We start from the raw sequence: 20,299 nt of genomic DNA, 5'->3' as shown, positions 1-20,299 counted from the left end.
ACTCATAATTTGAAAAAGGTTAGAAATAAAACTGCCAAAGATGGTAAGTGTAACATTAATATTTATTGTCTACTTTCGGAGGGCGGGGGGGGAGGGCGCGCGGCCGAGGGCCCGAGATGCGCTACCACCACGTGTGCGGGGGCGGGGGGCGCCGGGGGGGCGGGGCCGGGGGTCGGCGGGCGGGGCGAGGCCGCGCGCCGGACCTGTTGCAGCTGCAGCTTGCGCAGCGCCGCGCCCTCGCCGCCGCTCGGTGCGCCCTGCCGACCAAACCCACGCGTTCAGTTCTGGCGCAATCTTAGTTAGTTAGTTAGTTATCACAGTTCGCGACTCGCGGGCATTACCTGGATTGAAGGTGGCACGGCTTGATGGAGGATCTTGAGATGTCTGGCGGGGAAGGCTTGTTGACGATAGAGTAGCTGTGCGGCAGGCGCGGCGGTAACGGCGGAAGAGACGGCTGCGGGTCGCGGTGATTCCCCGACGGCAGTCGGGCGGGCGCGCCGCATGTCCGCTTTCACCGGTGCCGCCACCACTACGCGCTGAGTCATCCCTACCCCGGCACCCACTGCCGACGCTGACGGGGAAGGAGAGGGGGCGGGAGCGGTGGCGGCGGCCGCGGCGGGTGTGGCCACTCCCACCTTCAGCTTCTCTCTCGCTATGCGGTCGGCGCGTCGAGCCGCCACCTCCATCGGAGTCGGCGGAGTATCGTAAGCAACTCCGTGGTCGGCGAGCAGCTGGGCGTGCTTGGGATTGCGGTGCGGAGCGTCGTCGAGGCGCCGCTTGGGTGTCGACCGTCTCCTCTCGATGGCGTCGCGGACGGCGTCCAGGCGGTGCAGCGGAGGGCGGGGTCGCTCGTCGTCCGGGCGGCGGCGCGCGGCGGGCGGGCGGCGGTGTCGGCGGCGGGCCCGCTCGGGGTCGGCGAGGGTGTCGTGTCGGTCGCGGCACGCCCGCGCCGAGCGGAAGGCGCGAGCTGCCTCGTTAACGAGTTCTGCGACCCAGTCCCAATTGGGCGCAAGAGCGGGTGGAGGTTCGGCGGGTAAGCGCTGCAAGCGAAGTGCGCGACGCAAGGCGGCGTCTTCGGCGGCAGACCAATCAGGCTGAGCGTGCGGCGGGGGCGGGGCGTGCGTCGGAGCGCGAGGCCGGGGCCGAGGCCGCGGGCCGGATCGCTCGAACAGCGAGGGCGGCGCGGCGGCGGGTCTCGGTTGCAGGCGGAGGCGGCGCTGGTCGCGCAGCGCGCGGGGCTCGCGGCGGGGGGCGGGCGGCAGGACGGTGTCGGGCGCGGCGCCGGGGCGGTAGAGTGCGCGCGCCCAGCTTTCACAGTAAACGTCACCGTCGCCGGAAGGCGGAGTGGGCGGACACCACATCTGCGAAGAGAGCGGACGGATGAGCTCGAGGGCGCAGAGGGCGGCGCCGACTGCCGTGGCGTCACTTACCGGCATGCGTTCTTCTGCTCCGCTTATCCATATCTGTGGAGGAACGACATGAAGCGTCATTGAAGCGATAAGATTTCATTGTGCTAATTTTGGCTGCCTAAGAAAGACATGAACCTACAAAGAATCTTGCTGAAGTGGAGTGCATACAAGATGAGAATGTTGATGTTTTTTACTTGCCTTCAATAAAAATATCAGCCGAACGAACGTAAATCGATAATTACAACAGTGTGCGGGGGGCGTCTTATGAGAGTGCACAAGTGCTTTCAATTAAGAAAGTGAAGAGTCCCCCGTGCGCTCGTCACGACCCGTCACGTCAGTATTTGTGCGACTCTCCAAGCCATACAATAATAAATATCATAAAAATAAATATCTTAGATACGACCTCAGGTACGGCGTCTGTCTCGGTCACTCTGTGTGCCGGCTCAGTTGTAAGGTTTTGTATTTTTTAATTTTTTTAAATCGTGAATATCTCTTTAAACTGTCCTGCTAGCTACTAGCTAAATGAAATGTTTTTAAGCCTTCTAAGTTCGGCAAAGAGCTATTTGTTTTTTTTTTTATGATGATTTGAAAATTAGTTTGCAAGCGATCATGTAACTTAATATATTTTAAAGATTGTCAAGTTTAAGGACACTGTTGGTTATGTTGACAAGTAGTGATAAGTTACAGATCTCGCTCCCGAGAGTGCGGTGGTGGTGGGGGGTGAGGGATGCGGGGAGGAGACAGTGGGCGCCGGCTCGCCGCCCGCGGGGTCTGACGTTCGTCCGGGGCGGGGAGCGCGGCGCCGCACGGCCGAACGTCAGAAACAAAACGCAGGTCGCGGTATATAAAATCGTTTATTGTTAGGGTCGGGCGGCGTCCAGCGCCCACAGGTCCAGCGGCAGCGCGCCCCGCGACCGCGTATGAGCCCCGCGCACCTGCGCCTCGGCGTCCGCGCGCGCGTAGCACAGCGCCGGCGAGGGCGGGGCCGCCTCCTCGCGCAGGCGGCGGCGCGCGCTCTCCCACTCGCGCTGCTGGCGCCGCGCCTCGCCCAGCGCCGCGCGCTCCGCCTCGCTGGCCGCCTCGCCGCTCTCCACCACGCGCATCGCGTACTTCTCGATCGGCGTGAGCTGGTGACGTGCACAGAACAGAGCGCGCAGTGAGTAGACGTGTCGGCGCCGGGGAGCACGGAGAGGACACACACACTGACCTGCATCATGAGCGCGGCGAGCTGCGCCACGTGCGGGTCGCGGGCGGCGGCGTGCGGCTCGTCGTCGAGCGGGAGCGACTCGTCGAACTCTGCGAGGTCGTGCTGCGCCTCAGCGCGGGCGGCGCGCGCGGCCACCACGTCGGCCTCGTCCTCGGCGGCCGCCAGGGCGCACTCCAGCTCGCCGCCCGCCGCCGCGCCGCCCGCCGCCGCGCCGCCCGCCGCTGCGCCGCTGCCTTCTTCCTCCGTCACCACGTTCGTCTCCGAGCCAAATAGCTCTTTGATGTTCGCCTGATGCATCATTTAAAATTATTATTTCGAGTAAAATGTATAATTTCTAGATCGCTATTGTTATTCAGCGCGACGATAAAACTGTAACCTGACATTTTAATATTGAATCAAGCGATAGTAGAATTATTTTGTCGGTGCAGTTTGGGTCATAAAACAGCCCGACTAGGGCGGTGAGCATGTTGCGCGGGCGGAACGTCATTATCGACAAAAACAAATGAGTCATCGAAGGCAGGTACACGGCGGCGGGTGGTATACGAAGGGTGGTGAGACATTGTTATTTTATGAGTCATTTGTTGAGCTTACCTGCAAATTACAGTACATAATATGTCGAAGAGAAATGTGTTTTTATGCATTCGCTCTCTGTATTTCTTTAGTGACACAATGGCTACTCCTTTGTTTTGTACCAAACCGGCAGGATTTATTCAAAATAATATTTGCATATGTTGTTATCAATAATGTGTAAAATTTTTGAACTGAAATGAAAATAGATCCCGAAAAGTTACAAAGTGTTAATTTCTGCCGTTCTCGTTAACTTGCTGCGGCGATATGAGGTGTAAGTGTTCGATTAGTGATTTTTACTTTCATTTTTATTACTAGCGCACAAAATGACAAATCTAAATACACTATCGATAACGCTTATCGCAAACAATACTGCGCATCACTAAGCTCGTCCATAAAGCTCGTGAGTGGAAGAGAGAGCGAAATATTCGCTTCACCGCTCCGATTTTTTATGACCCAAACTGAACAGACAAAATAATTTTATTATAGTAGCTAGCGGCCTCACCCCGCGCAAATAGGACGTGGTGAAGTTTCCGTCTTCGATCGCTAGATGTCCGAGCGTCCTCTTCTGTTCTGCCTTCCGCAGAATGTTCTCCTCGACGGTGGCGGCGGTGACGAGCCGGTACACGTGCACGTCGCGCGTCTGGCCGATGCGGTGGCAGCGGTCCTGCGCCTGCGCGTCCATGGTCGGGTTCCAGTCAGAGTCGTAGAAGACGACGGAGTCTGCGCCCGTTAGGTTGAGGCCGACGCCGCCGCTGCGCGTGGACAGTATGAAGGCGAAGATGCGGGCGTCCGCGTTGAACCGGTCCACGAGCGGCTGCCGGCGGTCCACCCGCGTGGCGCCGTCCAGCCGCAGGTAGGTGTGTCCGTGCATGGACAGGAACGCCTCGAGTACGTCCAGCACTCGAGTCATCTGCGTGAAGATGAGGACCCGGTGACCGCCCGACTTGAGACGGCGCAGCAGGGCGGCCAGGGTCTGCAGCTTGCCGCAGTCATACTGCAGTAGAGACGGATGCGGGAAGGCGACGGCTTGCCGCGAAGCAGGCTCGTGTAGGGCGGCCAGGGCGGCGCGGGCTGTAGGGGCGAGGGCGGCGTGCATGAGGGCGGCGAGCCGTCTCCAGGAGCCGGCGCCCGCCCCCGCCTCCAGCTGCAGCGCGTCCGCTCGCGCCGACATCCAACATATGCTAAACCTGTAACGAGGCTCCACATTCAGCCGAGTGCTCCGGGGGCGAGCACTAGATACTAGCTAACAATATCAAATCAGCATTCTGGTTATGATGACTAAAATAACAAATGAATATTATACATGTAAATGAAGCTCTCTTGCCCCTTCATTAATTACATTTAAATTTCCCGCGCATTAGCTTCGATTATATAATGTAAATATAAACAGGATACTCCATCAGCAAACACAATCTAATATTGTACAACAGTACGTAATATTTTAAGAACAGCATACGTACTTATCTATGACATCGTGGAGCTCGGTCAGAATGTCGGTGAGGTCTCTGGGCGGCACGGGCGGCCCGCCCACGTCGGCCGCCGCGCGCAGGTCCGCGCCGTACAGCGGCAGCCGCCAGCAGCGCCGCTCGTTGGTCGCCGCCAGGCGCCGCACGCAGGCCCGCCGCCGCGCCGCCAGCCGCGCCGCCGCCGCGCTCCCGGGCGCCGCCGCCTCGGTCGCGATCGAGCGGGGCGCGGGGGGCGGGCGCGCGGTCGCCATCGCCACAGGGGGCGGGGGGGGCGCGTTCGCGGGACTCACTCGCGGCACCAGTCGCAAGTGTAAACGTAACGATGCAGGCGGTGGGCGCGGGGGCGGTCGACGCCGAGCGTCCGTCGCTTCGTCGAAAGCTCGTCTCGGCGGCGCCAGATGACGTGCGCGGTGGGCGGTGAAAGCGCCGGCGCCGGACAACTCGAGGGCGGCGAGGTCGCCGGCCAGGGCGGCGGAGAACAGCGTCCGGCGGCGCACGGCGGACACCAGCACCAGGGCGGGCACCCGGTAGCGCAGCGCGCCCACGTGCAGCGGAGAGGTCACGGGTCGCGGCTCGAACAAGTCCGGATGATTGCACACTTTCCGCAGTTGCATTAAGACGTTGATGACGCTCAGCAAGTTTCCCGAAGCGAGACTTTCTTTCGTCCTGCGGGAACAACACGCACGGTTATCGTACAAGGAGCGTCACGGGCAGTGGCGAGAGGGGCGGCGGGTACTGACTTGGCGCGCGACATGAAGTCGTCATAGAGGAAGCGCTGGCGCTTGGCCAGGCGACAGAGCAGCACGTGCTCGTATTTGCGCGGCATCTGGCGCTCCACGTCGCGCTTGAGGCGGCGCAGCAGGAAGGGGCGCAGCACGGCGTGCAGTCTGCGGACCAGCGCCTCGTCGTAGCGCGCGCCCTCGGCCATGGCTCCCACTTCGGCGAACCACTCGCGGAACTCCGAGTGCGAGGCGAAGACGTCCGGCATCAGGAAGTGCATCAGTGACCACAGCTCCAGTAGACTGTTCTGCAGCGGCGTCCCCGTCAACAGCAGCCGCCTGTTTGATCAACAAACTTTTATTCTCATTTAAACTTTTTGACATTGTGACTGTTGAAAGTGTCTTGTCAACGATTCACTCATCGTCATGACAGAACACACAAGAGTTTGAAGGAGCGTATAGCAGAACAACGCAGATACGAGATAAGCGAAGGTCGCAGGAGTGGCAGAGGTGGAGCAGTTCTAGGTGCCACGTGAAAAATGACAATAAAAGTCCAATGACAAAAACAGTTACTTTCAAAAAAATGTGTAATGGCTTTTATTGAGAGGGTATATTTTATCTTAGTCGAGAAGCGTGTAAAAGTATTTAGATCTACCTAATTAATTATATTGAAAGTGTCGATTTTGGTACTAAAAGCAGATTTTTGTAATAACTTTAATTTTTTTTATCTAAAGTGAGAATACACTTCACAACTTGTGAGAACAATATAATAATATCTTATAATATTGCTTTCTCTCTCTCTCTCTCTCTTGCTGCATATTATAAAAATGTAATAACATATCCTACTAATATTTATAATATTTATAACATTCATAATTGTCGTGTCACGGTGTGCGTGATTGAACTCCTCCGAAACGGCTCGACCGATTTTTGTGAATCTTAGCGTGCAGATCGGCCAGGGTAGAGAATCGGACAACATCTATTTTTCATCCCCCTAAATGTTAAGGTTGGTCCACCCCTAAATTTATTTATTTATTTTTTAGACAACATTTTTTGTTTTTATTTTTTTATGATACAGCATACAAAAATACATACAACCCTAAATTTTTACCCCTCTACGATCATCCCTTATTTTTTATTTGTTAATTAAATCTAATATATAAAAAGTTACCATACTCCTCTGAAACGGTTCGACCGATTTTTATGAAATTTTATATGCATGTTCAGTAGATCGGAGAATCGGCTACTATCTATTTTTCATACCCCTAAGTGATAAGGGCTGTCCACCCCTAACCTTAATTATTTTTTTGGAATGACGTTCCTTATGGGACGATGCGGAGGGGTACCCTAACCGGGAAAAAACGTCCGTAACGTAAGATTTTTATTAGTAATGCACACAGTGTACGACTTAACTTTATAACAACGTACAAAAAATAACATATTTTTTTATCATTCATTGACCACGATCTCAGAGCGTTCGTTTGCGTAATACACTAACTCTTATGCAAATGAATGAAGTGTACCACAATAAGTTCGCACGTTGCAGAATGATCGTGGATTGTTGCGAAACCTCCAGTTTTATTTTCTTTATACCTCGAATAGAACTTAAAATTAATATTTTTATAATAACGAACTTCGTTCCTATCCGGTGTCACACGACACCACACATCTTTTTTTTGTTATAATGAGGCATTATGTGGTTGAATGAGGTTTTGTTATTATTATTATATTCCTTCATAGTTCACAGCGCTACATGCCTCTTTCACTCATTTACCACATCCTTACACACTTACAATAAGATCGTTTTTTTCTACACTATACATTCCTTAGAAATCTTTTAAATGGCAAAACAACGTTTGGCGGGTCAGCTAGTTTTTATATATTAATTCACATACAGTAATATAGCTTATACATCAGAATAACTTATTATAGGCTATAAATATAACGATAAGTTTTTTTTGTTTTTTTTTAATGCTTAAATGAGTGGACGTACAAGCTCACAACCCACCTGATGTTAAGTGGTTACTGGAGCCCATAGACATCTACAACGTAAATGCGCTATCCACCTTGAGATATAAGTTCTAAGGTCTCAATATAGTTACAATGACTGCCCCACCCTTCAAACCGAAACGCATTACTGCTTCACGGCAGAAATAGGCGGGGTGGTGGTACCTACTTGTGCGGACTCACATGAGGTCCTAACACAGTAGGTAGGTAGGAAAAAAATTTTCATCTACGAGCTATTCTGACGTGCGCTCCAAACCGTTAAGAGTTAGATGTCTATAATATATTATGGAAATGTTTATCTTAAATAGTTCTTTATTACTGGTGATAGGACCTCTTGCGAGTCCGCACAAGTAGATACCACCGCCCCGCCTATTTCTGCCGTGAAGCAGTAATGCGTTTCGGTTTGAAGGGTGGGGCAGCCGTTGTGACTATACTGAGACTTTAGAACTATATCTCAAGGTGTGTGGCGCATTTACGTTGTAGATGTCTATGGGCTCCAGTAACCACTTAACATCAGGTGGGCTGTGAGCTCTTCCACACCTCTAATAAAATAAAATAAAAAGTCCTACAAAAAAAGCTCGCGACAGCTTAAATATATTTTTCTTTTATGGTTAAGCCATTATCGCCAAATGGTGAACCATAAAGGCAATAAAAGATTATCTATTTCTAATGCACATTTGCTAGTCAAAAAATTTATCCTCATATGAAAATAAATACTTTCATCACATCTGATGCGATTTTAAGTAGATAAACTTTGTCTTTTACACTATATCATTTGATATTGAATAGTTATGACTGTAAACTGAGTGTGCGATATTATGAAAGATGGAGAGAGAAAATTCAATAAAATCAATAATAATCCCGAAGCGTAGAGAGGGCGGGTCGCTAGTTAATTATAAATTTATATCATCAATCATTACCTAAATGCGCATTGTGGCCTACAGCAACCTTAATAATATAAAAATGGGAATGCTTGCAACTCTCATGCAAGCACTACTGGATGAATTTTGACACATCAGAATAGTACATAAACTCTCAAGCAATTGAGGTTTTTGATAGAATTAGCGACAATCACAATGGAGGGAGATCATGCATTATGGATAAAACACTTCTACATGATTAAATAGGAAATAAAGAAACTTACCTTTCGGTTTGAAAATTGAGTAGTAACTGCCACCTTTGAGATTTAAAGTTCTTAATATTTTGAGCTTCATCTAACACTAAATATTTCCACTTCTTCCGGCGGAAACTTTGATGATCTTGCACAACGAGTTTGTAGGAAGTTATGCAGACATGGAAAGAATTAGCTTTCGTCCAGCCGACACGTTTTTGTTTACGTTCTTTTATAGTACCATAGTAAGTGAGTATCTTAAAAGCGGGGCACCATTTCTTGAACTCCATCTCCCAGTTGAGGACGACGGAAGTGGGCGCGACCACGAGGTGCGGGCCCCAGTCGTGGCGGTCGAGCGCGAGGTGCGCCAGCAAGGCTATGGTCTGCACGGTCTTGCCGAGCCCCATCTCGTCGGCGAGGATGCCGTTGAGGCCCCGCGCGTGCATGGTGGCGAGCCAGTGCAGGCCCACGTGCTGGTACTCGCGCAGGGCGTGGCGCAGCAGCCGCGGGACGGCCGTGCCCACCGCCGTCTCGGACAGCGTGGTGCCGGTGGGCTGCAGCGTGGCCGCCAGGGAAGCCGCCTCCTCCACGCGCCGCTCCGAATCTCCGGCAGTTTGTTCTGCGCGAACGAGACTCTCGAGGGGCTCGGAACTCGACATCGAATCCGCCTCCGATTCGGTGTCTGTCTGTGTGGTGTTTTCATCGTCGGACAGCTCTCCCGGGGCGGAATCGGAAAGATCGATTTCGTTTTCCGGTGGACGAGAGTACCTACGACGCAATTCGTCGAGGTCGAGATCGGCGTCGGCTTTCAACTCGTCCAATTCGTCGGCGGCGTCCAGAGCTCGCTCTTTGCGTTCTTGTTCCGCGATGGTGGTCTCGTCGTCGGCAGAGTCGTCGTCGGGCGCGTAGTCGGAGGGCGGGGGCGAGCGCTCGGGGAGGTATCCCGGGGGGAGCAGGGCGTCGAGCTCGAGGTTGGATTCCCGCTGCAGCGCCTCGAGCTCGGCGCGATGCGCGGCGTCGTCGTCTCCGGCCTCCCGCTCTGCGGCGGCGATGGTCTCCTCGTCGTCGTCGGAGGCGCCGCGCGGCGTGAACTCGTCGTCGGAGGGCGGGTCGGAGGGCGGCGCGGAGGCGGGCTCGGAGGCGGGCGCGGAGGCGAGGTTGGCCGCGAGCTGGCGCGAGTACCGCTCGGTGCGGTCGACGATGTAGCTCAGCTGCTCGTCCAAAGCTTCTTTTCGTGCTCGCTCCACTCGTCGCACTCGCTTCCACTCTACCAACTAATAAAATAGTCAAATTATATATTCATTTTGATTATCATTGGTCACATTGTAAGACACGAAACTTTGTTAATTACATATTTTTTTATTTTACATACCTTTTCAACATTGGACCAGAAAGTTCTTATTTCTTTAGCAGCAAATGCAGCAATTTTTTTCAATTGCATTTCTTGAGCCTTCTCTGCTTTTTGCGCCGCCAGAGCTTTATCTTGAAAATATTTTTGGACAGCTCGAGCGCACTGAAACCGTTTTATACAATGACTGTCGCCGCTTGCACTAGTACTAAAGATTTTGTCGTAACTTAACTCGCTATTTATTAAAGATGGACAAACAGTGTTCAACCTTTCTAGCGGCCTGTTTCTTCCATTTTCTTTCTTGAGCGAAGTCTTGGGCAAGCCACGCCATTTCTTCGAGTAGATAGTCCCAGTGAGTCTTGGGACGAGGCGGTTCCAGCACGCGCGGAAGTCGCCGCTCGGACCAGAGGCCGGCGCGAGCGAGCTCGGCCACGCGTCGCGCCACGTACGCCTCTTGTTTAGCCTTTTCTACTACTTCGTCGGCAGGCGTGATAGGAGGCGCGGCAATGGGTGCAGGTGGTAAATCCGAAGGAGGTGGTGCGGGTCGGCGCGACTCCAGAAAGGCGAGCAGAGCGGGGGCAGGCGGTTGCCGCCGCCACGCCGCATAGTCCATCATGTTACCGCCTGCCTGCAGAAAGTAGAGCTCGCTAAGCTGCTCGGTGAAGGCGTCGCGGAGAGTGCGCAGACGCAGCAGCTGCGCGTCGAGGAGGGCGTGGCGCAGGTCGTGCGGGCTGGTGATGGCGGGAGCGGCAACTCGCGCTCTCTTGCGCGGCGGTTCATCTGCGACATGTTGATCGGATTCGGCCGCGCCCGCTCCCACGCCGCCATTAATAGCGCGCATGCAGCTGCCGACGCGCTCCACACCCTGTAATATTTCACACATTTAGCACTACAAATGTAATAATATATAAACATGCCAAATCAATATAAATACATCAACTTTAAATTTGTTTCTGTTATTTCATAAATTACATTAATAATAAACTACCATTGATGTATTTCTATTTAGTTTTAAATCATTAGAACTCAAAATCTATGAAATTATTCATTAACCTGTATATTGTTGATTTTTTTATTGAAATTGAACTTTTTATTGAAATACATATATATATATATATATATATTTTGTTCCTTTACTAACTATGAAATGATTACGGGACAATACTATTTACATAAGCTTTAAGAGTTATAGTTTAGCTAAGCGTTAAGAGCTTAATTTATAACACGGGCAAAGGTAAGTAGGTATTAAGTAGAATGTAGAAGTCTTTCCTGAAGTATTAAAGATTTTAACACTCTTCAGATCAGGTTAATCCCTTACTAATAAATGTGATGTAAAGCTTTATTACTTTTTCTAACATTTTGGATTATGCAAATAATTCACTTAGCAATGATATCATAACAAATGTTCCATTTGGTTGACAGGTTCCAGACCCTGGTGAAATATCCACAAAGCACACTGACCATTATAAACTATTTAAGATTTTCTAGTTTTCACGAGTCATAGAAATCATTAAGTAAAAATCCTTTTGCAGTATCTGGATACTGATAGTTTATTAAGTGTGAAATGAAACGTAAAAGTCTATTTTTTGACAATATTGAAATATTGATAAATAGCATTTTAGTTGTTTGTGACCACATAAACTATTCTAAACAATGAAAGTAATAATATAGTTATAATAGAAAACACAACATAATACTGTAGACTGTACAAGTATTTTAATTACAAACTTTAGATCCAGGGAACATTAATTTGAACATGCTTAGCTTAATTTTATGCTGATTTCACCACCTAGTAAATAAAAAAAATTATTTATGTCTTCCTTAAGTACATACAAAATGCATACACAGTGAAAATAGTATTTTTTTATTGTCAAGTCCTGAGCCAAACTGGTGTTAAGTGGTTACTGTAGTCTATAGATATCAACAACATAAGTAGAACCATCCACCTCTAGACCTGAGTTCTAAGTCTCAATTTTAAAGTACAACATAGTTCATACTATTGTTGTACTTTTTATAATAATTTAACTCAGCTTTTACAATGGAACAAAGAAATAGCTACTGCCATAAGATCAAAGAATCACTACAAAACAAAGGAAACTGCTCTGCTGAATTTCTGGACACTCAATAACCATTTGCCTACTTTTTATATAAAGAAGCACGTCACAGCCGGAGTCCCGCAAGGCTCCGCCCTCTCCCCGTTACTGTTCAGTTCGTATATCAATGATACACCCCGATCTCCGGAGACCCATCTGGCCCTCTTCGCCGATGACACGGCCATCTACTACTCGTGTAGGAAGAAGGCGTTGCTTCATCGGCGACTTCAGACCGCAGCTACCATCATGGGACAGTGGTTCCGGAAGTGGCGCATCGACATTAACCCCACGAAAAGCACAGCGGTGCTCTTCAAAAGGGGTCGCCCTCCGAACACCACGTTGAGCATCCCTGTCCCGTCTAGGCGCGTCGACACCTCCGCCTCCACCATTCGCCCAATCACGATGTACGACCAGCCCATACCGTGGGCCCCGAAGGTCAAATATTTAGGCGTCACCCTTGACAGAAGGATTACATTCCGCCCCCATATAAAGACGGTACGCGACCGTGTCGCCTTCAAACTAGGACGTCTCTACCCGATGATATGCAGGCGAAGTAAAATGTCCCTTAGAAATAAGGTGACACTCTACAAAACTTGCATACGCCCCGTCATGACCTATGCAAGTGTAGTGTTCGCTCACGCGGCCCGCACTCACTTAAAATCATTCCATATCATTCAATCCCGTTTTTGCAGGATAGCCGTCGGAGCCCCGTGGTTCGTCAGGAACGTCGACCTCCATGACGACCTGGACTTAGAGTCCACCAGTAAGTATATGCAGTCGGCGTCGATGCGCCACTTCGATAAAGCGGCACGACACGAGAACCCTCTCATCGTGGCCGCCGGAAACTACATTCCCGATCCTGCGGAAAGAATGGAAAGCAGTCGACGTCGCCCAAAACACGTCATTTCGGATCCTCCCGATCCACTAACGGTGCTTTTAGGTACTTCAAGCACCGGTCACCGTTCTCGTCGAACCCGTCGCTTGCGACGAAGGGCTCGACGAGTAAATTAACCCTCAGACACAGCCCACTGAGTTTCTCGCCGGATCTTCTCAGTGGGTCGCGTTTCCGGTCCGGTGGTAGATTCTGCGAAGCACGGCTCTTGCTAGGGTTCGTGTTAGCAACGTCGTCAGGTTTGAGCCCCGTGAGCTCACCTACTAGTTAAGGTTACGCTGGAATAGCCTATCAAGGCTACCAGCTTAAGTAGGAAAAAAAAATGTAAAGAAGTTTTCTCCAACATAAAATCTGTATGCATACAAAATACTTTTCAATTTTAAAACTATTTTTCCAAGCAAATATTTTAAGTATGACAAGCAGTTTTTGATCTGCAGTTAATTATGACCAGAGTACCTTCTTAGGTACTTCTTAGGTTCTTAGTACCTAAGAAGGTACTCTGGTCATAATTACAGTAGAACAGAACTAGCCCTCTTGGGCTAGTTCTGTTCTACTCATTACTCACATCTAATTTCCTTCAATCAAACAAAACTACTATTACATCCTACTCTGATGATAAATTTTGCACCAATGATTCAGTCACTGTATCGATATGCCTTCAAAACAAACTGGTTGCTGGATGTAAACTTAAACAATAAAAGCAAATGCTTCCAAATTATTGCATGTTATATTAGAGAGGCTCTTCTTCAATCCCAGTTTGTGTAGTAGGTATCTTGGGATACATTTAGAATGCTGCTTCACTTGGAAACACCACTCAAAACTAAAATGAAACAAACAATTTTGCAAGAGTAGCAAAGTAGGGTCCTGAGTAAGAAATCAAAACTATCATGGGATAATAAGCTGCCAATTTATATAAAACTATTCTAAAACCCCTCTGCACATAAAATATGGGATAGAATTTAAGCGAAGTACCAACCACTCAACCTTAGAAATCTCAAAGCTTTCAAAATATTACATTAAAAATAATTTCCAAAGTCCCCTAATTCACTACTAACATTGACATCAACCAGCATTTTAGTCACTTTAAAAGATTGACAGTGATATTCTAGCTACAAATCACCTATTGTTATAATCCACAGTAACAAAATATTTTATCGAATCACTGTTTTTATTTTACTAGTTTTTAGGTTAGAAACCTTTTTTTGTGTATAGTACTTAAAAAGTAATTTTCATGTTAATAATAATATCCTTCAAGGCATGTAATTAATTGTTAAGTTTATTTTTCGTAAAAAATACAGTGAATAATTCAATCGAACAATAAGTTTTGATTTGTATTTGGATTTTGTTACTTCCAAGATAAACCACACACAAATAAAATAAGAGCATCAGTATTGTTAGTTTATCTTCAAGAAGCTTGTACTTACAAAGACATTGTGTGTTAAGTTGTAGCAGTCTTACGATCTGCGATACTAGAGTTAACTCATAAAATATAATATGTTAAGAGGAGAACATACCATGAGTTGTGGGGCTGCACCGAAGTTCGGAGCCGCAGTAAAATCATCGTGGGCGTTCATATTGTGACATCGCGATTCAAAATTTATTAATCTTACAAATATAAATTTTTTTGTTTCAAAACTGTTGATTTTTTATTATCTAGTCACAAAATTCTTAATTCACACTTCAGGTATAAATGAAAAACACCTGTTCATCACTTAATTTCGTTCAATATCATAAATTTACTTAAAAAGTAATTGTTCTTTGAGCCGCTGTAAACAACCGGGAATTAAGAACACAATTTGGCGGCCATATTGAGAATATATTTTACACATCCGCGTCATTTCTCAGGCGTAAACCTAATCCTTTCGTATCACTTCACTGAATCTATATCACACACAAATATTAATATTAATTGTGATCAGGTTGATAGGTTTACTAGATTTATGTTTTATTTAGTAAAAAGTATGTATTATGGATCGACATTAATTAATATATTTTGGTGTCACTCAACCTCAACCATAGAGACCATAGATTATTCCATAGATAATATTTGAGAATTGAGAGTCCATAGATCGTTAATATTACTTCGGTCTTTGGTATAGGTAATGTAAAGAGTAAATTGATATCACTACATCCAACTTACTCAAATTGAATCTAATATTTGCATTTTAATAAAAAGTCCAGTAACCAAAATAAATTAATAATGGACTTTTTAGTCTATCTCAGTTTTATTACAAATTCAGTAGCTATTTTTTTCAGTGAATTTATCGCATTTGCATTTAACATGCATTTTATTATAGCACTCGGTTTTAAGTTTTATCACAAAATAGGTCATCTTTTTTTTGTTTCAAATTTTACTTCTTACGTACATATTGTTGTTAGTGTCGGGTTCATAAAATCTGCAATCAACACAATAATTACAAACACATATGTTTATAAAATAATTCGATCGGAAGTGACAATTACTTAGATTGAATTGTTTTAATTCGTAAAAAAATTATGGTATAAAACGAGATGAAATCAGATGAGATAAAATTAAGTGCCGGATAAATGATGACAATTTACTAACACTTGTGTTTTATTTTTATTTTATCTCACTTGTGCACTTTCATAGATGCTAGCCGGCTATTATGGATGAGTCACTACTAATGCATATTTAATAAAAAGAAAAAGCATAAAATTTCCAAAATAAAACAATTTATTCCATTTCGCTTATCGTGTAGCCGTCAAAAAGTCTACTAGTGAATTATTACTGCATTATTACTAATTTCCAGAGTATAGTACAGCAAGCAAAAAGAAGCCGATTATCATACAAAAAAAATTAGGAAGTACCCTAAAACGGGCTGATTAGGGATTGAGAGGTGAATGGGGGAAAAAACCAGGATAATCTTTCGACGCTCAATATTAGTTTCATATTCGTTGCAAAATCTTCCATTTTTTGTAATGTAATGTTGAACGTTCACAAAGCAACTGAACTGAACTGAATATGCATGACAATAGCTGCTGGCTTTTAAAAAATCGCATTTCAAATTAACTTTTGTGGTGCTAATTATTTTAGTGCTAGAAACTTTACTAGCTTTTATTTATTTGATAATAATAGAAGACGACTGTGATTTATAAACGTTATTTAGTGTTTGGGCCATTATATATATTAAGGATAAGTCTCAGTTGTTATCAGTTGTCTTCGGGTTTAATAGGGACGGTTCAGGTATAAATAACAACGAAAAAAGGGTCAATTGGGATGAGAATAAGTTGAATGGGAATGACTTAAGTATTACAATATATATATTTATATATTATTATATATCAGCTCTTTCAAAGGCTTACAAAATAAATTATAAGGATAATTTCCATTTGTATTTGTACTATACCTTTAAGAGAGAAATAAATAAATAATAATAATAATTATTATTATTTATTTATATTTATTTAAAATCTTATTAGTTACATAATATTTTAAAAAATATATATTAAAAATACAATTTTTAAAAAAAATATATTATTATTATTATAATCTTTTTATATATATCTCTAAGGAAATACGTACTCAACAAACGTTCACGATTGACTTCCACGGTGAAAGAATAACATCGTGTAATAAAAATGAAACCCACAAAATTATAATTTGCGTAATTACTGTAGGTAGGTAGGCCCTATTGTGAGTCCACGCGGGTAGGTACCACCACCCTGCCTATTTCTGCCGTGAAGCAGTAATGCGTTTCGGTTTGAAGGGTGGGGCAGTCGTTGTAACTATACTGAGACCTTAAAACTTATATCTCAAGGTGGGTGGCGCATTTACATTGTAGATGTCTATGAACCACTTAACACCAGGTGGGCTGTGAAAATAAAAAATATTTATAGGTACATGTTGGTAGGGTTGTTACGTGTTGGTAAGAATCTAGTTTATTCATGATGTTTTTGTAGAGAACTTTTATTTAATTATTAATGCAGTGTTTATATTATTATCAGTTAAAATTTATGTAGAATAATAATAATATGTATATATATATATAATGCTCTCGTACGTAGTATCTTAGAGTATTGCTGCATTGTGTGGAATCCTTATTATGAGATATACAAGAAACAACTGAAAAGTGTCGAGAAACGATTTTTAAGGAACTTGTCTTACAACTGCAAACTGGTTAGAAAGTTACCCAGCTATGGAGACATAATTCGCCACTTTAATCTTGACTCTCTTTTTAATCGGAGGAAACTAATGGTTAGTATATTTCTGTTCAATTTAATCCATGGAATAACCGACACACCTTTTTTTTTCGGGTAGAGGGCCGAACCTCCTATGAGGTCCTCGCGCAAGAGGGGCGCGCGGGGTATGTGAGACTCAACGATCTGCATCTGCATGGTGTTGTGAGCAGACCGCGGGCCCAAGGATTTTAGGGCCCACCCACTAAACGACTCCCCTGCACTCTTACACCCGACGTCCGATCCCCTCAGAGGTCAGAACCCGGATGAGGTAGGGGGGCTACCGCGGTCAACACTACAACCAGACGGCGCGGCTCACCCCAAGGACGCCCAGCCGACGGAGCCTTCGAGGCGAATCGAAGGCTCTGAAACGTCGGCCGTCTCGGTACGGCAGCCCGTCGGGCCGCCCAGACGGTGCCGCTGGTGTCCCGGAATACCCCGCTGGACCAGAACCAGCCTGCCGGGTCGGGACGCGATACACCGTCGACCGGTCGCTCTATTCACTCCACGGCAGCGCGCTAGAGTGCTGGTAGCGCGCCGCGCGGCCTCACCCCCTCAGGTCGCCCCTTGACCTTCACCGGGGGGAGGCCGCTACCTACAGGGTCCGGGACGTACAGGCGTATTCCCGCCTCCGGCCTAATCTCTCAGCCCAGATAAAAAATATATATGTTACGGTAAAAGTAGATATTGCGGCAAATGTACACATTTTCCGGTAAATGTGCACATTTGCCTCCTCGTTTGGGTAATGTCCATTCAACTAACATTTACAATTTCAAAGAAGGAAAATGTACATTGAATTCACAATGACCATGTCGTTTTGGTAAATGTGAGCATGGCATACAAAATAAGAAATGGCAAGTGCTAATAATGTAACCTAGTAATGTAACCACTACAACCAAACCTAACCTACGAAATATTATATAATATGCAAAGAAAAGTATGTTTTGTTTGTCTACATTTTTTAATTAAAATAATTTTCGTTATTAAAGTCTTTTCATCATCAGCCTGCGGCAGTCAACTGCTGGACCAGGCCTCCCTCAAAGCTTGCCACTGAACCCAATCTCCGGGTATACGCATCCAGTTACTGCCAGCTGCCTTGCGCAGGTCGTTGCTCCATCTAGCAGGAGGGCGTCCTACACTACGTTTGCCGGTTTGCGGTCTCCACTCCAGAACACGTCTACCCCAACGGTTATCGGTGCGACATATGTGACCAGCCCTCTGCCACTTCAGCTTACTAACTCTGCGAGCTATATCAATCACTTTGGTTTTTGCCCGAATGACCTCATTGCGTATTCGGTCTCGCAATGACAAACCAAGCATAGCTCGCTCCATAGCTCGCTGAGTAACTTTTAGTTGGTGGACTAGTCGCACAGTCAGTGTCCACGTTTCGGCTCCGTAGGTAAGCACAGATAGGACGCACTGATTATAGACCTTTGTCTTCAGACATTGTGGTATGGGCGACGAAAAGACCCCATTAAAGCCTTTCGTGTTATGTTTATTTAAATAAATATTTTTTTACTGCAACAACATTATTAATTTATTTGTATTCCAACTTTTCTTAAAACATGAAGGTAAGAGTATATATTTACCAAAACGTGAAGGCAAGAGTACATATTTGCCGGGAAATGTACATATACATTATATTCAGTACACATATACCTTTTACTTACCTTATATATATACCTTAACTTTCTGGCAAATGTGCACATTTACAGGTAAAAGTGTACATTTCCCAAGAGTGTAAATTTAGCGTAACATAAATCTTTATATATATATGTTGGCACACGTCAGGGATGGCTGAACGGTAGTTTCAGTCATCACTCGTATTTGGTTGAACTCAGTTTATAAAAAGTCAATAAAACCTTTTGAATAATAATTATTGAAACTCAACACACACAACTTTCACAATGACAGGATAAACCGACAGTTTCGTTGCACATACTGACAGATCGACTGACCGACTGACTGACTGACAGAGACTCACTGACTGAGACGGACGGAATTACTGTCTGACACGGAATGCCACGACTCTGTCCACGTACCGCCATTTTATACTGTGGCGTTACGGAGTCTACCCTTCATTTTGTGATATTTATCAAAACAACATTTCATCATTTAAAATAATAATCAAAACCACCGTCTTAATATTACTAAAAGTCGTTATCCACGACAACTAAAAGTCGTTATCCACGACAACTAAAAGTCGTTATCCACGACAACTAAAAGTCGTTATCCACGACATACATATATATATATTATATATGTCGGGGGAGATACAAAAGGAACGTTTTTAAAAAGTATGACGTCAGCATTGCTGACGTCACGGTTATTGCTTTGTTGACGATGACTCATGTTTGGGCTTCCGAAACAAAACTTCACGAGAACTTTGTGAGCTGCTTGAGCTGAATGAATGAGCGCTAGATAGTACGGCCGTATTTATAGGGCTTGGCACACGTCAGCGTGTTTACAAGTTTTTACAAGTATTGGAATTACAATAAAAGGGACTGTTTAACAAACCCAGAGTAATTAGTTGATGACCAGATTATCCGATTATCACATTAAATCATTATTATTTTTATAATAGGTAGGTAAATAGTCATATTTGCGGCGACAGGTAGGTAAATAGTCATATTTGCGCCGACATATGAGTGGTCTATTATCAAAGGTGGCAATCTGTGCATTTGGAAAAAAAAATGTTATTGGTATGTCAATACAGATTGATTTGAATATAATCGTCTCCTTCAAAGAATACGGTTCAAAACCTGCATTAAATAAAGGTTAATACTTAACCTGTTATTTATCTAAGATGTCGTTCAGAAGAGTTTTGTGGCTGCCAATGGAATACAAAGTCAATAATTCGTTTTTCTGATTTACCAATAATTGTCCAAAAGTCACATTGCCGGCTTTGATACTAGTCGACTCATATATGTTAAGGTTAATTTGGTGTGTCGATCACTTTGTTGGTGCAACTAAATAAATAAATTAAAACCAAGTGTGCTAGCCCTAGCAAATTTCTCTATTGGCATTAATTTCGTTTCCCCTAACCCCAATTTCCAGGCGAATAGGGGTACCACTTATTTTTTCTGTTTTTGCTTAAACGGGAATGTTTATTGCATAATTTTAAATTGGATAACAAATATACCCACCCCCAAGACTCAATCATTTTGATCCTGATATAGCATTATATACATCAAAAACTACCTTAAAATTTTGTTCATGAAGTTGGGATTTGTCTCTAATCACCCCGTTTTACCCGTAATCTGTAATAACGAAAAGTCGA

General features: G+C 45.6%; 1 protein-coding gene across 3 annotated transcripts; it reads right to left on the bottom strand.

Moving 5' to 3' along the window:
* Window positions 1-41: 41 nt before the first annotated feature.
* On the bottom strand, window positions 42-14,859 carry LOC101739938 (helicase domino). Of its 3 annotated transcripts, XM_038013214.2 has the most exons (12): window positions 14,337-14,859; window positions 10,106-10,702; window positions 9,862-10,002; window positions 8,523-9,763; window positions 5,393-5,710; window positions 4,647-5,318; window positions 3,689-4,373; window positions 2,617-2,904; window positions 2,345-2,536; window positions 1,431-1,463; window positions 342-1,361; window positions 42-257 (listed from the first exon to the last, which is right to left on the bottom strand). In XM_038013214.2, exons 1-12 carry the CDS (start codon window positions 14,394-14,396, stop codon window positions 63-65), a joined length of 5,442 nt encoding a protein of 1,813 aa, XP_037869142.1. In that variant the 5' UTR covers window positions 14,397-14,859; the 3' UTR covers window positions 42-62. The 3 variants fall into 3 exon arrangements, with proteins under 3 accessions (XP_037869142.1, XP_062526760.1, XP_062526761.1); XM_062670776.1 differs by having other exon boundaries at window positions 342-1,463; XM_062670777.1 differs by lacking the exons at window positions 1,431-1,463; window positions 2,345-2,536 and having other exon boundaries at window positions 342-875; window positions 2,847-2,904.
* Between the last annotated feature and the right edge of the window lie 5,440 nt (window positions 14,860-20,299).

Source organism: Bombyx mori, chromosome 10, assembly GCF_030269925.1.
Source record: "Bombyx mori chromosome 10, ASM3026992v2".
In the NCBI taxonomy this organism is placed as follows: Eukaryota; Metazoa; Arthropoda; class Insecta; order Lepidoptera; family Bombycidae; genus Bombyx; species Bombyx mori.
Note: the sequence above shows the minus strand (reverse complement) of the source record. Positions and strands in the feature narration are given on the sequence as shown.